Genomic DNA, 23,054 nt, shown 5'->3' with positions numbered 1-23,054 from the left:
CATGGCATCATCTGGTGCTTATGGCATTGTGGGGGCCCTGTGGAGTCCCAGTGGCTTGGGATACTCTTGAACCCATGGCTGCTTGGCTGATGATGTGCAAAGGGAGCAGTTTGTCTCTCCCTGGGCATGGGCTCGTGGCCACTATGGTCTCCAAGGGGCAAGGCTAGGAATGGGGACAGGGATGAGGACAGGCATGGGGACAGAGCAGGAGCACAAGAGCATCTTGGACTGAGACACCCACAAATCAGGGCCTTGGCTGGAACGGCCACTGGAGGGGACAAGCTGGAGCAACACGGGCTCCTGGGAAACGGGGTGGCCCCTGGGCACCATCCCCATAAGAGGCACTGCCAGCGTGGGGGGCGTCTCTGCTTCTCACTGCAGACCTGGGGCATCCTGGGGTAGGGCACGAGGCCTTTGTCCCCGTCTCTGCCCTTTTCTCCTTGCTCAGCCCTGGCTCCAGCACAAGCTCAGCTTTGTCCCTCTCCCCTGTGAGTGCTGCCAGCTCTCTCCTGTCCCCCAGGACACCGGGGAGATCCCTCATCTCCCTTCTTCAGCCAGCTCCATGCACTAGCTGAGAGCATGCTCTTCCTCAGCATTAATTAAATCACTGCTTCCCCTCCCCTCGCTGCTGGGACCAGCCTCCTCCGTCAGCCACGCTCTCTGGACTAATTGCTCTCTGTTATTCCCATGTTTTCAGTGGAGGCTCATGCTCCCTGCTGGCTCTGGCCACAGCCCGTGCCCCCCACGCTGGCTCCCTGGCACAGCACAGCACACTCTGCCACCCCAGGGGGCTCTGCCAGCCCTTTCCCCTCGCCACCTCCGGGTGCTGGGAGCAGAGAAGACACTGGGGCAGCCCCCGAGCAACCCCTTGGTACTTTCCCAGCTCCTGCTTTCTGCCTCTCCCCAGGGTGGGGGGCTGCACAGATGCAGCCCAGCTCAGCCTCTCCTCCAACCCCTTTGCTTGGCTTTGCCATCCCACCAAATCCCGCTGGGCTCACAGACCACACGGAGGAAAAGCCCAGCTAAACCCCCCACAACCACCCACACACCAGGAGCTTCTGGCTGTGGTAGGGGCCAGCTGCCAGGCCCGTTTGCCAGGACACACCACCACAGCCTCATCCATTGCACCCTCACCCCATCACGGTGCTGCCCTGGGTGTCCAGGATCCAGCGCTGGGACATCACCCAAACCCCAACTGGAGCTGGCGTGTCCCCTCCCTGGCTGGGACCCTGAGCCTCATCCCACCACCCATCCAGCCACCACCTCTGCTCTGCCAGAGAAGCCACCTTTGCTCATCCCTGGCTGTGGGCAGGAGGACCCAGGTGGGTACCAGCCCCAGCATCGCCCCGTGCCCACCCCAGCCATCGTGACCTGGCACAAGCACCCTCCTTCCTCGCTCGAGCACCCGGCGGGACGTGACACCCGGTGGCACCAGGAAACCACCTCTAGGGATGAGTAGTAAATCCCTGACCCCAGCGTCGCCCCACTTCTGCCCCCCAAGCGAGGTGTTGCCCCCCAAGTGAAGTGCTGCTCCCCCCCCCAAGCGAGGTGCTCCCCGACACGCTCCTACCTTGTGCCTGAGCTCGGGCGCTTGTTTGTGCTTTCACTGCCGGCACACCCCGGGCTGGTGGCTTAAAGGATTTTCCTATAATAACCACTAAATCCCTTCCCTGGGCAGTAAGCTGCAGTCCTGGGCCCTTTCCTAGGTGCAGGGTTCTCCGCGGTGCTCCTCTCCCTCCTTGCTTTGCATATGCTTATATCAAACTGGATTTCCCCCCCCACCCCCCACCTCCTGACCCAGCCCAGCGTATAAAAGCCTTAAATCCCCGTGAATTTCATTTCCCCTTGTCTGCGAGGTCTATCCCCGTTTCAGTCTCACCCACATAGTTTACATACTCCTGCTGGCGATCCTGACGTGAGCTCCCCGTGAGCTTCGGTCTCCTCCCCGCAGGGAGGCCGTCCTGCTCGGAGCAACTGCAGCCTCAGATGGCAAATGACCCCCTGCCCGTGGTGGCCATGGTCCCACTTGGGATCCAGTGCCAGGGGAAGCTTCACCCCGGCACCCCCACTCCACGTCCCCCAGCTGTCGTTGAGGCTGGTCCAGAGGGGACTGGGCTGGGGACGGTGCCGGGGGCAGCGGTGATGGACCCCTGCCCTGGCAAACTCCCTCTGGGTTTACTGGGTGCCCGAGTGCTCTCTGAGAAAGAAATGACCCCAAAGTGCCCCCAGGGCACATCCCCCGAAAAGGGGACGATTACTCAGTCATGCAGATGAATTTCAGTAGTGGCTCCTCTCCCCCCCTTAACAATTCTGTCCCCAAGAGGATCTCTGCCAGCAGACACGGCTCCCCTGGGTGCGCACACGCTGCTGTTTCACACTGTCTTGTTTCACTTCTCTTTTTCTGATGGCACAGTAAAAAGTAGATAAAGTTAGAAACCAGCAACTGCAGCAGCTTTCAAGGTTACAGGCAGCAGCAGTGGCCGAAACTGCTGGTTCCTCTGCCTGAAAAGTGTGTGTCACCCTCAGCCCGGGCCCGCAAAGGTGGGTATTTGTGTGCAGCAGCGCTCGGTGCAGTGGGAGCACCCACTGCCACGGGTGGGTGGTGTGACACGTCACACCGGGGTGCATCCGGGGGCCGTCACCACGCTCTCTCCTCGGCCACCAGCCCACTCCCCTCAGAGGTAGGCACCCAGCACGCGTGCACCGAGCAGGGGGTGTGCACGGAGCAGATGTGCATGGAGCAGAGGTGCATGGAGTAAGAGATGAGCATGGAGCAGATGAGCATGGAGCAGGAGATGTTCAAGGAGAAGATGCATGTGGAGCAGGGGATGACGTGCACCGAGCAGGGGGTGTGCACGGAGCAGATGTGCATGGAGCAGATGTGCATGGAGCAGATGTGCATGGAGCAGGAGATGTTCAAGGAGAAGATGCATGTGGAGCAGGGGATGAGCATGGAGCAGATGTGCATGGAGCAGGAGATGTGCAAGGAGAAGATGCGTGCGGAGCAGGGGATGAGCACGGAGCAGGAGACTGGAGCAGGAGATGTGCAAGGAGAAGATGTGCGTGGAGCAGGGGATGAGCATGGTGCAGATGTGCATGGAGCAGATGTGCATGGAGTAAGAGATGAGCATGGTGCAGATGTGCATGGAGCAGGAGATGTGCAAGGAGAAGATGTGTGTGGAGCAGGGGATGAGCACGGAGTAGGAGACTTGCACAGATTAGGGGATGTGCATGGAGCAGATGTCCATGGAGCAGGAGATGTGCATGGAGCAGATGCGCACAGAGCAGATGTGTATGGAGCAGGAGGTGTACAAGGAGAAGATGTGTATGGAGCAGGGGATGTGCATGGAGCAGATGTGCATGGAGCAGGAGATGAGCATGGAGCAGATGTGCACAGAGCAGATGTGCATGGAGCAGGAGGTGTACAAGGAGAAGATTTGTATGGAGCAGAAGATGTGTATGGAGCAGAGGATGTGCATGGAGCAGATGTGTGTGGAGCAGATGTGCGTGCAGCAGAAGATGGGCATGGAGCAGATGTGTATGGAGCAAGGGATGTGCATGGAGCAGATGTGCACGGAGCAGATGTGCATGGAGCAGGGGATGAGCATGGAGCAGGAGATTTGCACAGAGTAGGGGATGTGCATGGAGCAGATGTGTGTGGAGCAGATGTGCGTGCAGCAGAAGATGGGCATGGAGCAGATGTGTATGGAGCAAGGGATGTGCATGGAGCAGATGTGTGTGGAGCAGGGGATGAGCATGGAGCAGGAGACTTGCCCAGAGTAGGGGATGTGCATGGAGCAGATGTCCATGGAGCAGAAGATGACCATGGAGCAGATGTCCACGGAGCAGGAGATGAGCATGGAGCAGACGTGTACGGAGCAAGGGATGTGCATGGAGCAGATGTGCACGGAGCAGATGTGCATGGAGCAGGGGATGAGCATGGAGCAGGAGACTTGCCCAGAGTAGGGGATGTGCATGGAGCAGATGTGCATGGGCTGGCTGCGGCTGGAGCAGACGTTCAGGGTTCAAGGGAGAAGGGGTGGAAGGGCAGGCAGGCTGGTGCCCTGCTTTTAACACACCATCAGGATCCCTGCTCCCAAATACCAGCCCCGTCGGTGGGTCAGGGAAAGGCGAGGAGGTCCCGACAGTGCCCTGTGTGTGGTCAGAAGATGCAGATTTGGGGGGAGCCGGGCAGGGTGGGAGGTGGGGGCTGCCCGTGGGGCTGGCACAAGCAGCACAGGGTGAGCTGGTGTGGGGCTGTGGAGGCCACACGTCTCCCGGGACCCTGCAGGGCCGGCGCTACTGCTCTTGCTCTGAACACAGCAGGATGGGACAGAATGGCTGTTTGCTGGCTTTAATGAGGCTGGGCTTGATGCCATGACAAGATAACACAAATTATGAACCTGCTGAGCCAAGAAAGTGCCGGTGGTGGCCCGTGCTGGTGGAGACAGACGTTTGAGACCTCCTCCTGGAGCAACTGGCACCACACGGCTTCCACAAGGCAGAGGTGCTCAGCCCCATGGCCTGATCCTGTGCTCGAGATGGCCACAGGGTCCTGGCAGAGCTGCTGCCAAGCCCTGGCACAGCAGGTCCGGCCCTGAGCCTCACCCTGCCCACTGTGGCCACCAAGATCAGGAACGAATGAGGGGGATCTTTGCTGAGCGTGATAAGCTCAGCCCGGGGTGTGCTATGCAAACAGATCCACTTCTTCTTTATTGTGTCCTGCAGAAATGTCCCTGCTTCCTCCCCCAAAACGGGCTCTTCAGCCTCGCAGGCCGCGGTGCCAGGCATCACTTGGCAGCCACCCTGACGCTGGCGTACTCGGAGCCGGCTGCGTCGGGGCTCCTGACGTGCCGCCGGGCAGAGGGCAGGGGCTGGAGATCGGCGTAGTGGATGTAGTTGTCCTCCTTGCTGTTTTGCTGCAGAAGCACACACAAACAGTTAACGCTGTCACTAGATAAATCTTGCAAAAATAACCCTAAGAGCAGGTTCAAGCCAGGAGGAAGGTGCCACAACTGCAGGGGTGACCCCACACAGCGTGCCAGAACCACATGCAGGCAGCGGCTGCCCACCCAGTGCCCACGCTGGCCCCGGAGCCTTGCAGAATCCCTGCAAGCTGGGACATCAGCAGGGGATGCTCTTCCCCATATTCAGGGCTCACTCTTACCTGGTTGGCCAGATGTGAGCTCTCTGCATCCAGGACTTCGCTGCTGGGGGAAAGGACGGCCATTAGAGCTAAAGGGAGCTGGGTCCCCTCCCCACCCCGCTCCTCAATTCCTCTTAAAGGGAGCTGGGTCCCCTCCCCACCCCGCCAGGCACAGCGCTCCTCAATTCCCCTCCCGAATTGCAGCCAGGCTTTGCAGCATGTGGCCACACGTGACACCCATGCTGAAGGCAGAGGAGAGGGCTAACGGGCTGTCTGTGGGCCTGGGATGGGCTCAGACACCGCGGTGAGGGGCTGCAGGGAGCTCCCTGGTGCCGGGTGCTCCCTGCCACGCACTCCCATGGAACACAGAGAGAAGCGACGCAGGGCAGTGATGTGTCTGTGAGCAAAGGACCTCTTCTGGGGAGAATCACTCCTCCAGAGAGAGAGGAAATCAGGATAAGGCAGGTAGACAAGGTGGGTGACTTGTCTTGGGGTGCAAAAGGAAGAGGTGGTGGGCACAAACCTGGGGGTACCGGGGGTCCGTGCACAGCACTGCAGAGGGATGGGTGAGAAGCCCCCCATGGCCGCCGGCCTGGCTGGGCTCTGTGCCTCGCCTCTGTGCTTCCTCCTGTACATGCAACAGGCGACGAAGAGGCCGAGGAGGAGGAAGCAGAGCACTACAGCTATAGCCACCATGGTGGGAACCGGGGTTGCCTCTGCGGAGATACAAGGCAGAGCAGAGAGAGGGTGGTGGGTGCAGGGCAGTGCGGGACCCCATGGACGGAAAGGTGGGGGCCATGGGACAGGGTCCCCGGGGGGGCAGCGTCCAGCTGGGCTGCACTCACCGTGTACAGACACTTCTGTCCCTTTTCCATGATCAAACATCTCATCATTATTGCTCTCCAGCCAGCTGGGCTGCACTCACCGTGTACAGACACCTCTGTGCCTTTTCCACGCTGTAACAGCTCCTCACCATCCGGGAATAATTTCTGGAACTTCACACAGTAATAGGTGCCGGCATCCTCGGGTTGAACATCCCTGATGTGGATGCTGAAGTCTGTGTTGGACGTATTCTCCCCCCTCGTCACGCGGGCGAAGGAGCCCGTCTGGCCATAGATGGTCTGGTTCTCACTGCCCCAGCCCTTCAGCCACTTCACGGGGCCAGGGGGACCACCAGGGGACACGGTGCAGGTCAGGGTGAGCGTCTTCCCCACTGTCACGCACGCGGGCGAAGGAGCCCGTCTGGCCATAGATGGTCTGGTTCTCACTGCCCCAGCCCTTCAGCCACTTCACGGGGCCAGCAGGCCTGTCGCTGGACGTGGTGCAGGTCAGGGTGAGCATCTCCCCCACTGTCACTGACACCTTGTCCTGGGGCTGCCACAGCTGGAAGCTCAGAGTCACACCTTGTCCTGGGGCTGCTGCAGCTCGAATCTCGGAGTCACCTGGGCACCCGCACCTGGGCACAGCAACAGGAGGGGTTGGGGCTGAGCGATGGAACGAGGGCTGGCTCCACTCGCCCCAGCAGCAGGGGCAGGGGCAGAGCGGTCCCTGCTTCCCCCCCAGCTGAGAAATACCCCTGGATCCAGCAGAGACAAAGCGCAGGCACCGGCAGCGGCAGGAGCCAGGTTAAAAATGAACCAGGGGCAAATTTACATCCCCTCTCCTGTCCTTAACGAGAAGCGGTGCGAGTGCTGGGAATCCGGTGAGGTAGAGAGGGAGCCAAGGGGAATTCCTGGCAGGAAAAACTCCCGAGTGCTGTTAAATATTAACGCCCCAGCTCGGTACAACGTGAGCCAAGATTACTGGGGCTCGACGAGGAAGCGGGGTTCAGAGCCCGGGGCTGTGCGTAGCCCTGGCCAGGAGCCGGCTCTGAGCTGGGATGGAGAAGAGCGCAGCCCCCAAAACCCCTCCTTACCCCCAAATTCCTTCTGCCCAAAGCCCTCTGCTACCTCCGGCAACGGGGCTCGGGGCTGCAAATCCCGGAGCGTCAGTTCCGAACATCCCGGGGGGGGACACGTCTGTGCACCCCGGGGCTCGGTGCTGCACATCCCGGGGCTGGAAGCCGCAAATCCCGGGGCTGGAAGCCGCAAATCCCGGGGCTCGCTGCTGCACCCCCCGCCCGTCTTGCCCCCCGCCATCCCCGCGCAGCCCAAAAAAGTGGCCGGAGGAGGAAAGTCCGTCCTCCCGGGAGGGTGTTTCTCTCCGCCGGCCTGCTCGCCATAGCGATCCGCTCCGACCGCCCGGGCCTCCCCCCCGCCGTCCCCCCCCGAGAGCTGTCGGGGGGCTGCCGCCGCCGCCGCCCCGCTCCGGACTCACCCGGGAGCCGCAGCGGGATGAGGCTGAGCTGCCCGAGCAGGAGCTGAGCCCCCAGAGCGGCTCGCCAAGCCATGGGCACTGCCCGGCCGCGGGGCTCCGGCGGCGGGAGAAGGGGAAGGAGAAGCTGCACAGGAAATGGAAGGGAGCGGGCGCGGGATGTGAACGCTTCTGGGGCCTGCCCCGGGGCGGGCGTGGGGCGGCGGAGGAGCTGCAGGGCAGCTTCGTCCCGAAGGGCATCGTCCCCCGAGGGAGGAGAGCCCCCCGAGCCCGAGGGGCCGTGCGGGGCGTGGGGCGGGAGGGAGAGCGGCTCTGCCCGGCCCGCTTGGGTTGCGGGGGGCTGCGGCCAAGCCCTGGGCGAGCTCTGCCCCTCGGGCCCCTCGGAGATGCCAGCCCCAACGCCCCCATCCTGCTGCGAGGGCTGGGTGTCCCCCCAACGCCCCGGGGTGCCGAGGGAGGGCTGGCCACACGCAGGGGAGCACGAGGGATCGGGGCCGCTCTCTCTGGCTGCCCGGTGCCCGTGCCCGTGCCCGGGGCACACATCCGTGCCCTGGAGAGCGGGACGGACGTCGCTGGGGGGGACCGGTGTCGTGACGTGGGACGGCAGGAAGGCTGGGAACCGGCTGGGACTTGTGCAAGGTGCCTGTGGAGGAACTTGGCCGGTGGTGAGCCCCTTCCTTCCCCTTTGCCGGGGCAGAGACCAGCACCCAGCTGAGCCCGGCTGAGCCGAGCTGAGCCGTGGGGAGCGGGACGTGGGAATGACCATGGCTCCGGCAACGCGGGCGCTGCCTCTCGCCTGCCTGATGCTGCTCCTGCTGCGCAGAGTCCCGGGTGAGTGGGGGCCCCGCACAGCCCCGGCACCTTTCCCCCGACACCATCCTCCATGCCACTGGTGGGCAACCCTTCCCTGTGCCCGCGGGTGCCCGGGGCTCTTCTCTCACTGCTGCCCTTCCGGCTTGCTTTCTGCCCCACCAAACCGTTTGTTTTACGCCAGAACATCCCGGGGGTCCTGTTCCCCCCCATCCCACAGTCCCCAGCAGTGATGGCTGCCCCGGGGGACGAGGGACAGGGATGTCCCCTGCTGTGGGTTGGGGGCTGGGGGTCTGGAGATGCCCCATGCTGTGCCTTGGCTCCTGGGCCCCCCATCAGCCCCAAACCCTCCTGTTGCTGTGCCCAGGTGCGGGTGCCCAGGTGACTCAGGGCTTTGAGCTGCAGCAGCCCCAGGACAAGGTGTCAATGGAAGCTGGAGAGACGCTCACCCTGACCTGCACCATATCCCCTGGTGGTCCCCCTGGCCCCATGAAGTGGCTGAAGGGCTGGGGCAGTGAGAACCAGACCATCTATGGCCAGACGGGCTCCTGCCCCCGCGTGACGAGGGCAGTGGATGAGTCTGAAACAGACTTCAGCATCCACATCAGGGATGTTCAACCCGAGGATGCCGGCACCTATTACTGTGTGAAGTTCCAGAAATTATTCCCGGATGGTGAGGAGCTGTTTCGGCGTGGAAAAGGCACAGAGGTGTCTGTACTTGGTGAGTGGGGCTCCCAGGGCAGCTCCTGATGGGAACCAGCCCTGCCGGGTGCTGCTCCCAGCACAGCCCAGCCCAGCCTGGTGGGCTCTGCTCGGGGCTTGTGAGGATGGGGAAGGGGCGTGGGTGGTGGTCCCAGGAGTGGGTCCCGTGGGCCATCCCTGGGCACATGTGTGGGATGCCCTCTCCTGTGGGAGACCCCTCTCCCTGCAGCCCCGGGGCTGGGCAGGGGTGGCAGAGCCCACTCTGATGGCCCCACACTTCTCCCTGCAGCCAAACCCACCCACCCGGTCGTGTCCGGGCCCGGCCGCAGAGTGGGGCCGGGGGAATCGGTGCCTTTCACCTGCACGGCCGGAGGGTTCTTCCCTCAAGACATCAGCGTGAAATGGTTCAAGGATCGGACCTCCATCTCGGCTCAGCCAGCCCAGATCACCCCCGGGCAGACAAAAGCCTCCTACAACATGTCCAGCACGGTGACGATGACGCTGCGGGAGGAAGATGTCCGCTCACAGCTCATCTGCGAGGTGCAGCACCTCACGCTGAGAGCCCCACTGAGGGGCACGTACCAGCTCAGCCAAGCCCTGCGAGGTGAGGGCTGGGGGGGAACCACCGCTCAGGGTGTCTAGCTCCCGTGGGGCTGGGGTCCCAGGGCAGGGACACGGCACCCCACCGGCAGCGGAGCCGGGGGACGCTGGGCACCAGGCACTGGGCACTGCCTCTCTTCCCAGTTTCTCCCATTGTCCATGTGGATGCTGACCCACCGAGCCCCGTTGGGGTGAACAAGACCGTGAAATTCATCTGCCACGTGAAGGGGTTTTACCCAGGAAATGTCGTTGTCACCTGGCTGGAGAACGGGATGGAGATGAGCGTGGAGAACACCCCCCGACCGGTGGAGATGTCCCAGGGCTTGTTCCAGCTGAGTAGCGTGGTGGAGGTCAAAGCGATGGAGGAGAAGAACGGGTCCACATTCACCTGCCGTGTGGTGCATGATGCCCAGGTCCCTGTGGAAAGGGTGACCACCCTGTGGATCGCTGCTCCGGACAGGGAGGGAGTGAATAAGTGGGCCCTGACAGTTAACAGTGCGTGAGAGCTGCTGGGTCTTGGGGGCAACAGGGGGCTGTGGGATTCCTGTCCTTGAGCTACAGCCACTGACGTCCCCTTGTCCCCACTGCAGGTGTGAGCCTCCTGTCCAGCCCCGGCTTGTGGTTTGGCATCCTGCTGGAGAAGGGTCTCCTCGGTGGTCTCCTCATCTTCCTCTTCAAGCGTGCGAGGGCGTGAGGAGGGAAACACCGGGGCAGCCGCCGTGCCCTGCTCGCTGTTGGTTCCCGGTTCCTTGGGGTATGGTGCTGGGAGCAGGTCTGGGTGCTTGGCCGCCACCAGCTTTGTCCTGTGTACCTGGAAATAAAGGGGCTGAGATGCACAGACTGTTCTATGGCTTATCTGCACCGCCTGTTCTGGGCACTGGCACTGCCCGCATCCCACACACCCGCCATCGCCCGGGGTGCAGAGCCCCGCTGCAGACCCCGAGCCTGCAGCCCCTCCTGGCAGTTCTCCCGCTGCACCTTGTCCTGTGCAGCCCTGCACAGCCCAAAAACACGGTCAGAGGAGGAAAGAAACCCCCCTGCCTCACCACCCCATCCGGTGTTTATCTTTGCCAGCTTGCTCGTGTTAGCGATCTGCTGCGATCTGCTGCCACGACATCTCCCCTGCCATCTCCCAGCCCCCCTGCACAGCCCCTGGCAGCAGCAGCCGGTGAGGTAGGGAAGCGGGAGAGCTGTCTGGGAGCTGCCACCTCCCCACTCCAGACTTACCCCGGAGCTGCAGTGGGAAGAGGCTGAGATCCCCCATCAGGAGCCGAGTCACTCTCCCCTCTTTGGCTGCCCAGTGATGGTGACCATCGCCCAGATCTGTGGGGAGAGAGGGACTGACATCACTGGAGAGGAGCAGCCCCGTGACGTGAGATGGTGCTGATGGATGGCCGGTGGTGAGCCCCTTCCTTCCCCTTTGCCGGGGCAGAGACCAGCACCCAGCTGAGCCCGGCTGAGCCGAGCTGAGCCGTGGGGAGCGGGACGTGGGAATGACCATGGCTCCGGCAACGCGGGCGCTGCCTCTCGCCTGCCTGATGCTGCTCCTGCTGCGCAGAGTCCCGGGTGAGTGGGGGCCCCGCACAGCCCCGGCACCTTTCCCCCGACACCATCCTTGGCAACCCTTCCCTGTGCCCACCTGTGCCCAGGGCTCTTCTCTCACTGCCGCCCTTCCGGCTTGCTTTCTGCCCCACCAAACCGTTTGTTTTACGCCAGAACATCCCGGGGGTCCTGTTCCCCCCCATCCCACAGTCCCCAGCAGTGATGGCTGCCCTGAGGGACGAGGGACAGGGATGTCCCCTGCCGTGGGTTCGGGGCTGAGGGTCTGGAGATGCCCCATGCTGTGCCTTGGCTCCTGGGCCCCCCATCAGCCCCAAACCCTCCTGTCGCTGTGCCCAGGTGTGTGTGCCCAGGTGACTCAGGGCTTTGAGCTGCAGCAGCCCCAGGACAAGGTGTCGGTGAAAGCGAGATCGACGCTCACTCTGAGCTGCACCGTGTCTGGAGACGGTCCCGCTGGCCCCGTGAAGTGGCTGAAGGGCTGGGGCAGAGGGAGCGAGGTCGCCTACGACCAGACGGGCTCCTTCCCCCGTGTGACGAGGGCAGAGGATGGGTCCAACACAGACTTCACCATCCACATCAGGGACGTTCAACCCGAGGATGCCGGCACCTATTACTGCGTGAAGTTCCGCAAATCGCCGGGCAGTGTTGAGGTTTTTCGGCATGGAAAAGGCACAAAGGTGTCTGTATACAGTGAGTGGGGCTCCCAGGGCAGCTCCCGGTGGGAACCAGCCCTGCCGGGTGCTGCCACTGGCTCAGCCCATCCCATCCCAGCCGGGTGGGCTCTGCTTGGGGACTGTGGGGTTCGGAAGAGGTTTTGGGGGTCTGTCCCAGGAAAGAGTCCCATGGTGGGGGGAGCCAGCATAGCAAGGGATTGTTGGGCAGACTGTGGCCACATCCCTGGGAGTGGCCATGCCATAAGCCTGACGTGAGGCTCAGGGGATGCATCTCAGCGTTCGGTGTTGCACAACCTTCCTGTGAGTATTTGGGGCTCTTCCCTCACCGCCTCCCTTTCAGCTTGCTTTCAGCTCCAGCTGAAGATTTGCTTTACTCCAGCATGTCCTGGGTGTCCCAGTGTCTTCCCATCCCACAGTCTCTTCCAGCAGTGCTCACTGCCCAGTGGGGCCGAGGGATGGGGATGACTCTTTGTCCCTTGCTCTAGGCTCGGGTCCAGGGGTCTGGGAATGCCCTGTGCTGGGTCTGGGCTCTGGAGCCCCTCCTCAGCCCCAAACTCTCCTCTCACTGTGCCCAGGTGTGGACGCTGGGGTGGCTCAGAACTGGTGCCCAGGTGACTCAGGGCTTTGAGCTGTGCCAGGACAAGGTGTCAGTGACAGTGGGGGAGACGCTCACCCTCACCTGCACCACGTCCAGTGCCAGGCCCGCTGGCCCCGTGAAGTGGCTGAAGGGCTGGGGCAGTGGGAACCAGACCATCTATGACCAGACGGGCTCCTTCCCTGACGTGATGAGGGCGGTGGATCAGTCTGAAACAGACTTCACCACCCACATCAAGAAAGTCTGCCCTGCAGATGCCGGCACCTATTACTGCGTGAAGGTTACTAGACATATGGACCGTGTTGAGGTTTTTCGGCGTGGAAATGGCACAGAGGTGTCTGTACATGGTGAGTGGGGGCTCCCAGAGCAGCTCCCAATGGGAACCAGCCCTGCCGGGTGCTGCCCCTGGCACAGCCCACAACACTGGGCTCCCCTTAGAGCAAGTGGGGATGGGGAAGGGGGTTGGGGGTCTCCAGGTGCATCTGTGTCCCCATGGAAGACCCTCTCCCTGCAGCCCTGGGCATGGGGAGAGTGGCAAGATGCCCCACGCTTCTCCCCACAGCCAAACCCACCTACCCGGACATGTCCAGCCCCAGCCACAGAGTGGGGCTGGGGGATTCGGAGCCTTTCACCCCCACGGCCAAAGGGTTCTTTTGGAAAGACACGCTCACATCGCCGTGTTCCCACCGCAGGTGTGAGCCTCCTGTCCAGCCCCGGCTTGTGGCTTGGCATCCTGCTGGAGAAGGGTCTCCTCGGTGGTCTCCTCATCTTCCTCTTCAAGCGTGCGAGGGCGTGAGGAGGGAAACACCGGGGCAGCCGCCGCGTCCTGCTCCCTGTGGGCTTGCAGTTCCTCACTTCGCGGCACCGGGAGCGGGTCCCGGGACTCGGCCGTCACCAGCTTTGTCCTGTGTACTTAGAAATAAAGGCTCCGGGACGCACAGGCTGTTCTGTGGCTCAATTCTGCATAACCCGGGGCTCGGGGATGCTCCCCCCGAGCCTCGACGCCGCCACCCCCGGGGCTCTGTGCCGCGCTCCGCCGGGCCGCCAGGGGTCGCTGTCCGCAGCGCAGGGAGGTTGCGCGTCGCTCTGGGCCGTTTCCGGCCGGCGGGGTTTGGCGGGAGCACACAGGGGCGGGGCGGGACGCGGGGCGGGGCCTGCGCGGGGCCCGGCGGGGTTTGGGCGCTGCACCGCGGCAAGATGGCGGACAGGGAGGAGGCGCTGAGGGAGTTCGTGGCCGTGACCGGCGTCGAGGAGGAGCGAGCGCGTTTCTTCTTGGAGTCCGCCGGTTGGGACCTCCAGGTAGCTCCGTCGCCGTCGCACTCCCCTCCGTCCTCCCCGGCACCGGCTCGACCCCCTGAGGGGTCCTGGCGGCGGGGGCGAGGCCGAGGCCGGCGCCGCGGCCCTGGAGGCCGACGCCGGGGAGGGCCGGGGCCGCGGCCCCGGAGGCCTTCGCGGTGGCGGGGGAGGGAGCGCTGGGCCGGGAGCTCGGTCTCCTTTAAGTTCAGGCCTCGCCCGGCGGCCGGGCTGAGGGGGTGCCGCGGGGGCCAGCCGGGACCGGAGCCCGGCCTGGTCCGGTCCGGTTCCCCTCGTTAATTTGGACGTGGCTAATTGTTGGCACGCGGCGAGGGAGCGGGGTCTGGGTTTTGCCGGGTTTGCGTGGGTTGTCCTTGAATGCTTGCTTTTCCCAGCAGCGGCCCCTGCACCCCCAAAAAGAAGTGGGGGGGGATCGGCTGCTGCTCTGACCCGCTCCCGGCTCCCATCCCTGCAAACCCTCTGCCTGTGTTTAATTAACTCCGGGTCTACTCCCGGATGTCACAAAAGTAGCTGTTTCAGAACGGTAATGTTAACGTAACCCCTGTAGAAATGCTGCAGGATAAGGGCCTCCCACCAGGGAAGCTGCTCTGGCATCTCTCTGGTGGTGAGTGTCCTACAAACCAAACATCAGAAGGTGGCAAAGCATTGTCTTTGCTAGGACCTCCAAATTACCTGAAATGTCCTTAGTGTTGATGTGCCTCAAGAGGTCTGACGTGACGGAAGCTTCAGCTGTGTTATTTGTGTGGGTTTTTTTTTTCCATTGTTCTGGAATGTTTGGTCTCATCCTGAGAAGCTCCTGCTGTGTTCCTTTCCAGATTGCACTTGCCAGCTTCTACGAGGATGGGGGTGACGAGGACATCCTGACCCTTCCCCAGCCCACACCCAGCTCCATATCCAGAGGCACCGCAGCCAGGTGAGGAGGGAGCTTCAGCTCAGGCTGATCTTTTCATCGACAGCTTGGAAACCTGATAGTGAAAACTACTTACGTAAAAACGCAAGCTCTGCCTAAAGCATCAATGTATATTTTGATGCATATTAGTTTTCAGGAGAAATAGCTCTGCGTTCACATCTGCTTCACCTCGTATGGCTCTCTAGAAATTGTGAAAACCTCAGCGTTTATACATTGTAGGCTCCGGTATTGTGCAACTAATCCAAAGATCAGTGAGGACAACTTGCCTCATTGCTCAGAAAAAAAAACAACTTGATTTGTCTTTTAAGGTTAGAAGGCAGTCGGTTTGGTAGAGCTTTTATTTGAGCAGATTATATCTCCATGGGAAAAAAATTTTCTAATGTTGTATGACACCTGATATGATGAAGTTGAGTATTTTACAAGAACAGGTTAATTTTGCCGTACTGAATCCTTGTATGGTAGGGAAATACTATCCATTTTTGAAGAGGAGGAGTTACTGACTGCATTTTGAAGGAAAAGTGCTCTTGGTTCAGGCATGACTGACTGCATTTTGAAGGAAAAGTGCTCTTGGTTCGGGCTTTGTTGAATAAAGTCCATTCTGCAGAACAACCCAGTTTCAGTTTGGATCAGAGCTACCGGCCTCGGCAGAAGGAAGAAGAGGGGAAGGGTGTGGAGGCTGGGATGTCCTGGGTCTGGAAGAGAAACCTGTGCTTGTGAAGTGGCACCTTCAGCCCGTGAGCAAAGAAGGTGGCTGAAGACTCCTCACTTTTTCTGTGGCTGCAGTCACTGTCTGTGCCTCCTCCCGCTCTTGTTCTCCGTCGGTGCAGTTGGCAGAGAGGTCCAAGAGCTGGATTTGCTGCTCGGTTACGCCAATGCTGACCCGTCGTTTTATAGAGTAATGAGTCAGACCCTTAAAGTAGAACAGGGTCAGCTGAACCGCTGTGTTTGGGAGCTTTTGCTTGTGTGGTTGAAACGCGTCAGGAGGCTGACGCAATTCTCTGATTGCCTCTTGCAGTGACCACAGAGTAACATCGTTCAGAGACCTTGTGCACGCGCAGGAGGATGACGATGAAGAGGAGGAGGGACAGCGGTAAGTTTTCCCTTCAAGACTTAAGTCCTGGGTGTTTATCCCTGCCCTTTTGGATGGCTTGCCACTTGTGCATAGGGTTGGTTTTTTTTTTGTATAAAGCAGGTTTAAGTCGAGATGACATTCCTGTAGTGAAAAACCTCAGGCTTGACACAGAGAGGTTGGTCAGTGTGAAGTGTGTGCACAAGCCCGTGTTCAGCAAGGCTGTATAAACACCGCTTTTTATCACTGAATTGTGCTGCTGAGAGAAAGCCAAAGGTGGGATGTGGAAGCCATAGGTTAGGAATAGAAAAAAAGCCTGGATCATCATTTGTCTCCATAGAGAGCGGAAATGTGGGAATAATGCAAGGATTGTTTCTTTCTGCTTGAGGGTTTTGGGTTTGGTTGGGGTTTTTTTTTTTCAGTGGGGGTTTTGTGGTTTGTGGGTTGGTTGATTTTTTTTTTTTTTAAATGCTGCTTAAAGGTAATGTCATGGAGGTGGAAAGAAAAATGTAGGCCCCTTTCCAGTGGGAACATGGTGTGCTAGTGGGAAAGTAATCTACAAGTCAGCTGTGAGTAGCTAAATACCTTTAAGGTGAACAGGGAAGGTAAACTGAATGGAACTGATGGCTCAGTCTAGGTAGACTGCGTGGTCTTCTGCAAACACATGTGAGCTTGCTCTGTATGTTTTTACAAGCCATCTGGAAGCTAATAAACCCAGTCTTCCAGAAGTGTTTAATTGCACTTCGCTGACTGCGCATTCATTGCTTCCAGTTCAGATCCATCCTGCACGGGGTGATCTTTCAGTGTAGGATGAATCAAAATACTGGTTAGGTGTTGCCCATCTTCTTCCATCTGACAGGTCAGAGACTTGCTGGATCTTGAGCTTGATAATACAGCTGGGACTAGCACCTGAAACTAAGCCTTATCAGTCTGGACTGTTTCTCTTCCTAGGCCTGAGACAGTTACTATCATTTTATTGCTATTGATTAATGGATAATTTTGCAGTGACTGACATAAAGTCTCTGCAGTGCAGGAACTTGTAAGTGGCTCCAGGAGGAGATCCATGGGCAGGAGCTAGTATTTCTACACCCAAGCTGTACAAAAATGAACTGAATGTTGATATAAAACTGCTGGGTCCTGTCACGTGTGTCTCTTGGTGAAGCAGGGGGCCGGTCTTACCCAGAAGCCGTGTGCTTTCTGTTAGGTTTTATGCCGGCGGCTCAGAGAGAAGTGGGCAGCAGATCGTTGGTCCTCCGAGGAAGAAGAGTCCCAATGAGCTGGTGGAGGATCTGTTCAAAGGAGCAAAGGAGCACGGCGCGGTGGCGGTTGATCGGACGGCCAAGAGCGGTGGCGAGACTAGCAGACCTAAAGTGAGCAGTGATGAGTTCTTCTTCCTTCTGGCCCCTGTTTCAGTTAAGGCTCCCACCGTGACAGCTGTTTGCTGCTTTAGTCCTGGAATTGTCTTAAAAGTACAGCTAAGTCTGGACTCTTCTCAGTGCAGCTCCGATTTGTGTGTCATATTGGCAAGAAAAGCCACTTTCTTGTGCCGTATTTATTAATTTGTTCAAGCTGGTGACTGTGCCTGCAGGACAATAGATGTTGCTGATGCCACGAAGGCCCCCTGTTTGTCTATAACAGTGTTGGGGAAAGGGAATCGAGCTGTCTTGGGTTTGTCTCTCTAAAAGCTCTTTTCCACCCATCTCTCTTGCAGCCTTTTGCAGGGGGAGGGTATCGCCTGGGGGCTACTCCAGAGGAGGAGTCAGCTTATGTGGCAGGAGAGAGGAGACAGAACTCTGCTCAGGATGTGAGTATCTCTCTGCTCTGTTTTGTAGATGTCACCCGGGGGATCTCTCTGCTATAGCTACACAGCTTGCGAGCCCACAGAGTTATAAAGCTTGGTAGAAAGTCAAGAGGACAGAAGTATGGTAAATCCTGCTCCTCATGGGGTTTCTGATTAGAAAATAGTAGATGGCTTGGGTCTTGGGTAAGCAGTTTTCTGAGAAGCTTTTGATTAAGAATCTGAGGGTTCCATAGAAGTCAGATTGTGAAAAATAGTGTGCAAAGAGCACTGGGTGATTAACTCTTCTTTACCTGTTGAAGAGATGTGGAGCTAACAGCATCAATGCAAGATTCTCTCATGCTTGGTTTGTGACCAAATACATGTCTAGGCAGCAGTGGGAGCTTGGTTTCTGTCGCCACCTTCTAGGAATTTTTCACTCCACCCAGAGGATCGTGGCTGGAATGTTTTCTGCACCTTGAAATTCCTCTGCCAGTCATGAACTTTGCATCTGGTTCTTGTTCTTACCGAGATGTTTCAGTGAGGCTGATTGTTGTTTGGGGGCTGCTGCAGGTACACGTTGTGCTGAAGCTCTGGAAGAGTGGATTCAGTCTGGATAGTGGAGAACTGAGGAGCTACCAGGATCCGTCCAATGCCCAGTTTCTGGATGATATCCGCAGAGGGTACGTAGTGAGAGGGGAGAGTGGTTGTTTTCTGAAACACAAGCATTTGTGGAATCAACGGCACGTTTCACCTGAGCTTTCTTGTAAGAGCTGGATTCTTACTGTGGAGCCTGTGGGAGGGCAGACTTGGACATTTACCTTCATCAATGGGAAGTGGCCTTGGTTTGTATGGGGCCTTGGGAGTTTGAAGTGAACAAACAGACTTTCATATTTTGCTGAGGATTTCTGATGCACCAGGTGTCACTTCTGTGTCACTCCAGGTGAGTGCCAGAGAAAAGTAATCTTTAATTTCTCTCTGTTAGTGGGAGGTGTGCATTGCCCTGTTAATTAAGCAAGGGTTCACTGCAACTCCTGACATTCCGGAGGTCTGTGGCTGGCACTTTTTCTCTGCACTTTCCCAACCTGTTTCTTCAGGCAGCTGCCTCAGGACACTTCTCTTTGCAGGGAGGTCCCCGCAGAGCTGCGCAGGTTAGCACGGGGTGGACAAGTGAACCTGGATATGGAGGATCACCGTGACGAGGAGTATGTGAAACCTAAAAGTGTCTTCAAAGCTTTTACTGGAGAAGGACAGAAGCTGGGCAGGTGAGAAGACAGCAGTGCTGGTTTTTATGTGTGTGATGTGAGAGAGTCACTTGAGAGTTTTGCAAGGTTGAGCCTTTTGATTCATCTCTCTGAAGAAAAGGCACTCCATACCTGTGGTATGGGAGGTGTTCCTCTAAGAGAGGAAAGGAGGTTGTACTGTGAGATGGCTCAGCCTTTCCGTGGCAAGAGGCACATCCCTAGTTTGGAACCACCATGATGTGTCATGTAGAAGTGTTTCCAAATTACCAGTGAAGACCCGTGACGTGGTGCTGCAAAGGGAGATGGTAGAGGTCAAGTTCTAAACAAGTCCCTGCTGACAAACTGACTCCTAAATTCTCACTTCCAACTAGCATTGGGGTGTCTTGTTTGGGAGCTGTGCTAATTGGGCCCAGCAGGTTGTGGGATCACTGCCTGACTCCTGGCACCCTGCAGCCAGCTGGGTCGTTTGGTTTTTAACAGCTTGCCTTGTGTCTCCCTGTTCTCAGCACTGTGCCCCAGGTGATGGGCACCAGCTCCCCAGCCCAGCAGGCAGAGAATGAAGCCAAAGCCAGTTCTGCCATCGCTATTAGTGAGTCGGAGCCCATCACCAACATCCAGATCCGGCTCGCTGACGGCGGGCGACTGGTCCAGAAGTTTAACCACAGTCACAGGTACAAACGCAACAGGAAACACAGGTTACTAACTGGGAAGGCCTGAATGACACTGCAAAACTGTGCACAGATGGAGCAGATGTTAAAATCCTGGCTAGCCTGCAAAGGGAGCTCTGGGGATCCTTCTCTATAGGTGAATAGGAATAAAATTATTGTGGGGTTTTAAGGCAGTTGTTAAGGGTTGGAAGGATAGGATTTGCTTTCCAAATAGTGACGGAGTGTAGCCAGTGATACTGCACCTGGGAGCATCATTATTACCAGCAGAACTTTCCTTGATTTCATCTATAAAAAAATAGAATGTCTTCTAAGGGCTTTAGAAACTGTCAGATAATTAGGAACTTGGTTCAGTTATTCTGACTCTTCAGTTCAGACTTTTCTACTGGGCTATTCCCTGTGCTGATGGAGCACCAAGGGATGCTCTTATAGCAGTTCATTTCCCTTAGACGAGCAAAGCTGGCTTCAGTACCCTGCATTAAACTTCTCTCCTGAAGTCTTCCTTACCTACCTGACCTCAGAGTGTGGTCATTTGTTTATAAGCATGATGCAAAAAAACTACAAAACCTTCCTTTATGATCAGTTTCAGGGAATAGATCCAGCATTGCTGTTCTGGCTGCTCCTGGAAGTTGAGATCATCTAAGTTAATGCTGTGTGTGATGAGCTCAGTCACTGTTAGCAGATAGCATCAAGCAATTTGTTAATCTGTTCGTCATTTGTTTATAGTCATTCCTCCAGTTTCTGTAAGAGAATTAAGCATGATGCAAAAAACTATAAAACCTTCCTTTATGGTCAGTTTCAGGGAATAGATCCAGCATTGCTGTTCTGGCTGCTCCTGGGAGTTGAGATCATCTAAGTTAATGTTGTGTGATGAGCTCAGTCACTGTTAGCAGATAGCATCAAGCAATTTGTTAATCTGTTCCATCTTGAGGGGTTCAGAAGCTTTCCATTTCAAATAGCTGCCTGACAACACAGGTGTTCCTGTTGGGCAGTGTGAAGGAACGTTTAGTTGTAAATCATAGTCATTCCTCCAGTTTCTGTAAGAGAATCAAGCATGATGCAAAAAAACTACAAAACCTTCCTTTATGATCAGTTTCAGGGAATAGATCCAGCATTGCTGTTCTGGCTGCTCCTGGGAGTTGAGATCATCTAAGTTAATGTTGTGTGATGAGCTCAGTCACTGTTAGCAGCTAGTGTCAAGCAATTTGTTAATCCGTTTCATCTTGAGGGGTTCAGAAGCTTTCCATTTCAAATAGCTGCCTGACAACACAGGTGTTCCTGTTGGGCAGTGTGAAGGAACGTTTAGTTGTAAATCTTTAGCCTATAAAGCAGCTTGTGTTATTTTATAGGAGCCTGTGGAGGAGAAGGTTAAATGAGAATTGCCTGGCTGTGGCCTCTCTTAGATGCAAAACAAGTGCAGCGACTCCAGGGTCGTGTGCTCTGGAAAGGGTGAATTTAGGGTGTTTCCACACATTTTTACAGGATGTTCAATAACAGCATCACCCTTGTGTGTTTGATCCCTTTTGGACAGGATCCGTGACATCCGGCTCTTCATAGTAGATGCCCGGCCAGCGATGGCTGCCACCAGCTTTGTCCTCATGACCACTTTCCCAAATAAAGAGCTGACTGACGAGAACCAGACCCTGAAGGAAGCCAACCTGCTCAATGCTGTCATTGTTCAGCGGTTGACATAAAGGAACCCACCTCTGGCCACACGGCTGCCTGCGGCGCGCATGTGTTGTCTCCTCCTGTGCCTGCACCCGTGCCGTGCAGCACAGCCTCACATCTACTCGTAGCTCTGGGTTCTTAGGTCTTGGTTGGACTTTTTTTTTTTTTCCTCTTTAGTTGCATTTCCCATGGGGGTTTGTTTTTTTGTTTTTTTTTTTGTGATGATGATCAGTGGACTTTAAAATAAATAAACGAAACGAATCCGTTTTGAAAGGAGCCGCAGCCTATTGTGCCACAGATTCTCCCACAAGAGTTCAGTTACCTCGGTGGGTTGTGTTACTGCCCCCTTTAGAGGGGAGGAAGGTTGAGGGGGAAGGGAGCTCCCAGGGAGCAGTTTCTGTCCGTTGCCAATCGACTGCTCATCACAATCTTTTTGCTCTTCCCTCTCCTCCAGGGACTGCTGCAAAGTGCTTCCTTTATTTTCCTACATTAAATAGCAACTCTACGAGAATGGGTGGTCTGATTGTCAGGATAATGGTTACACTACTGTAAAAGCACTGGGGGGGGAGAAGTCTTTGTGAAACTGTTGCTCAGTGTGCGGAAAACTCCGCCGTGTGTGTGCAGGTGCAAGGTTTAATGCTCTTCTTGGGCTTTTCTGAGAGAAAGTCCTGATTTTCCTTCCCTTGGCAGAACTCTTAGGGGTGTTCATGGCGGTACCCCGGCTGCTCTGCCTGCACTTTCTCCAGCAGTCCAGCCTGACTGCAGTTTTCATTTGCTGTATTGCATTTCTCTGAGAGATCCTGCTGCTGACTTTTTCTTTCCAAGAAGGCGCGAAGGTGAATCGGCTTGAAGTGACTGAAAGTAAAAGGCAAACGGAGTCTATCTTACTGGAAAGCAAGTTTTATTTTAAGAGGTGAATTTACTGAAATGATGGAAACAGCTCGGGTGGAAAAACTCAAGGCTGTAGTACCCTTTGATTTATTTCCTCTCATCTGCTGAGGACTAATGTAGCCGAACACCTGGAATTCTCCAGCTTTGGTCTGTTCTGCTGTTTGTGGTTTGGGCTCAGGTCTCCGTATCTTTCTTCCCTTTGAAGAGAACCCTGCGGGTGAACTCGTTGTGCCGAGACATGAGGGACTGGTAGTGCCTGTGTAGCATCATGCATACGAGTTGCCATCTAGCGTTGTGCCAGGGCACTTTGCACCGGACCCGTAGCCTGCTTGCTCTCCTAGCCCTGGGTTTTGGAGCAGAACTCGGGGCTGTGCTGAACCGTGGGCCTCCAGACATCGGCAATACCCACTTGAGAGAGCCTGGATCACCCCGTGCCAAGAGTTGGAGCCTTCCATCCACTTCCAGCCTTAGTCACACTGGAGCCCTGGGGCTGCTGTGCTGTAAGTCCACCCCCCTCAGCGCTCTGAAGCTTCCAGGTCCTCACCTTGGTGCCAGCAGAGAAGCAGCTCTGGGGATGTACAGGCTGGGGGAGGGCCAGCAGGTTGGGCAGGTTCAGCGTGAGGAACTCGCTTGGCTGCCTGGGTTAATACAAAACTGCGGGAGTAGATGCCAGACCTTAGCAAGGGCATTTTTACAACAATTTCTCAACTGAGAGCTGAATTAACTTAACATTTTTTTCATTACTAAATGGATCTATAATGTGCGTAACAGCAAATTTGTATATTATTGTGAAAAATACCATTAAAAGCCCGCAAAATAGGAAAACGGCGTTTTGACCCTTTCTAATAATGGCTCCCATCTCTCCTTGTATTTGGGATGCAGATGTCTGCTCTTACTGCTGTGGGTTGCTCTGCACACAGGTTTCCCAGTGCTGAGTTGTCTTCAGCTACGTGAGATCAAAAAATCCCAGCAGAGTTTTGAAAGACTTTTCTGGCGGGTGAAATTGGGCTTTTCCTGCCTGCGTCACTTGATGTCAGGTATCCTGATCGTTTAGTAACGTGCGTGAGCCAGCACAGAGAGAATTCAGAAAGGGAATTTCCCTCGGAGATAAATATA

At 57.0% G+C, this 23,054-nt stretch overlaps 5 protein-coding genes across 5 annotated transcripts; 4 read left to right on the top strand and 1 right to left on the bottom strand.

Annotated features, from left to right (window-relative positions):
* Nucleotides 1–4,338: 4,338 nt before the first annotated feature.
* On the bottom strand, nucleotides 4,339–7,824 carry LOC106895697. The gene is made up of 7 exons (XM_014955292.1): nucleotides 7,463–7,824; nucleotides 6,584–6,602; nucleotides 6,425–6,545; nucleotides 6,072–6,288; nucleotides 5,670–5,862; nucleotides 5,168–5,210; nucleotides 4,339–4,919 (listed from the first exon to the last, which is right to left on the bottom strand). Exons 1-7 carry the CDS (start codon nucleotides 7,533–7,535, stop codon nucleotides 4,791–4,793), a joined length of 795 nt encoding a protein of 264 aa, XP_014810778.1. The 5' UTR covers nucleotides 7,536–7,824; the 3' UTR covers nucleotides 4,339–4,790.
* A 30-nt stretch (nucleotides 7,825–7,854) lies between these two features.
* LOC106895644 lies at nucleotides 7,855–10,409 on the top strand. The gene is made up of 5 exons (XM_014955191.1): nucleotides 7,855–8,290; nucleotides 8,637–8,990; nucleotides 9,261–9,575; nucleotides 9,716–10,066; nucleotides 10,162–10,409. Exons 1-5 carry the CDS (start codon nucleotides 8,218–8,220, stop codon nucleotides 10,263–10,265), a joined length of 1,197 nt encoding a protein of 398 aa, XP_014810677.1. The 5' UTR covers nucleotides 7,855–8,217; the 3' UTR covers nucleotides 10,266–10,409.
* Nucleotides 10,410–11,496: 1,087 nt separating this feature from the next.
* LOC106895763 lies at nucleotides 11,497–12,291 on the top strand (the record flags this gene model as incomplete). Its single annotated transcript, XM_014955381.1, has 1 exon — nucleotides 11,497–12,291. A coding segment is annotated over one exon (564 nt), but the record flags the coding sequence as incomplete, so codon positions are not given.
* Nucleotides 12,186–13,328, top strand: LOC106895387. The gene is made up of 3 exons (XM_014954797.1): nucleotides 12,186–12,194; nucleotides 12,381–12,747; nucleotides 13,093–13,328. Exons 1-3 carry the CDS (start codon nucleotides 12,186–12,188, stop codon nucleotides 13,194–13,196), a joined length of 480 nt encoding a protein of 159 aa, XP_014810283.1. The 3' UTR covers nucleotides 13,197–13,328.
* A 230-nt stretch (nucleotides 13,329–13,558) lies between these two features.
* Nucleotides 13,559–22,763, top strand: NSFL1C (NSFL1 (p97) cofactor (p47)). Its single transcript, XM_014955202.1, has 9 exons — nucleotides 13,559–13,699; nucleotides 14,530–14,627; nucleotides 15,640–15,714; nucleotides 16,898–17,063; nucleotides 17,405–17,497; nucleotides 18,044–18,153; nucleotides 18,598–18,735; nucleotides 19,221–19,385; nucleotides 20,911–22,763. The coding sequence occupies exons 1-9, from the start codon at nucleotides 13,598–13,600 to the stop codon at nucleotides 21,071–21,073; spliced, it is 1,110 nt and encodes a 369-aa protein (XP_014810688.1). The 5' UTR covers nucleotides 13,559–13,597; the 3' UTR covers nucleotides 21,074–22,763.
* Nucleotides 22,764–23,054: the final 291 nt, after the last annotated feature.

Source organism: Calidris pugnax, unplaced genomic scaffold (genome assembly GCF_001431845.1).
Source record: "Calidris pugnax isolate Ruff unplaced genomic scaffold, ASM143184v1 scaffold50, whole genome shotgun sequence".
Classification (NCBI taxonomy): domain Eukaryota; kingdom Metazoa; phylum Chordata; class Aves; order Charadriiformes; family Scolopacidae; genus Calidris; species Calidris pugnax.
Note: the sequence above shows the minus strand (reverse complement) of the source record. Positions and strands in the feature narration are given on the sequence as shown.

Excerpts from the sequence above, each read along its gene's own strand:
- LOC106895697 (XM_014955292.1), bottom strand. The coding sequence starts at position 7,535 with ATGGCTTGGCGAGCCGCTCTGGGGGCTCAGCTCCTGCTCGGGCAGCTC. Across the intron at positions 6,289-6,424 it reads GCCCCGTGAAGTGGCTGAAG|GGCTGGGGCAGTGAGAACCA; the intron begins GGCTGGGGCAGT and ends AAGTGGCTGAAG. Across the intron at positions 5,211-5,669 it reads CGGACCCCCGGTACCCCCAG|CAGCGAAGTCCTGGATGCAG; the intron begins GTTTGTGCCCAC and ends CCTTTCCCCCAG.
- LOC106895644 (XM_014955191.1), top strand. The coding sequence starts at position 8,218 with ATGACCATGGCTCCGGCAACGCGGGCGCTGCCTCTCGCCTGCCTGATG. Across the intron at positions 8,991-9,260 it reads CACAGAGGTGTCTGTACTTG|CCAAACCCACCCACCCGGTC; the intron begins GTGAGTGGGGCT and ends TTCTCCCTGCAG. Across the intron at positions 9,576-9,715 it reads GCTCAGCCAAGCCCTGCGAG|TTTCTCCCATTGTCCATGTG; the intron begins GTGAGGGCTGGG and ends CTCTCTTCCCAG.
- LOC106895387 (XM_014954797.1), top strand. Across the intron at positions 12,748-13,092 it reads CACAGAGGTGTCTGTACATG|GTGTGAGCCTCCTGTCCAGC; the intron begins GTGAGTGGGGGC and ends TTCCCACCGCAG.
- NSFL1C (XM_014955202.1), top strand. The coding sequence starts at position 13,598 with ATGGCGGACAGGGAGGAGGCGCTGAGGGAGTTCGTGGCCGTGACCGGC. Across the intron at positions 17,064-17,404 it reads GCGAGACTAGCAGACCTAAA|CCTTTTGCAGGGGGAGGGTA; the intron begins GTGAGCAGTGAT and ends TCTCTCTTGCAG. Across the intron at positions 18,736-19,220 it reads GAAGGACAGAAGCTGGGCAG|CACTGTGCCCCAGGTGATGG; the intron begins GTGAGAAGACAG and ends CCCTGTTCTCAG.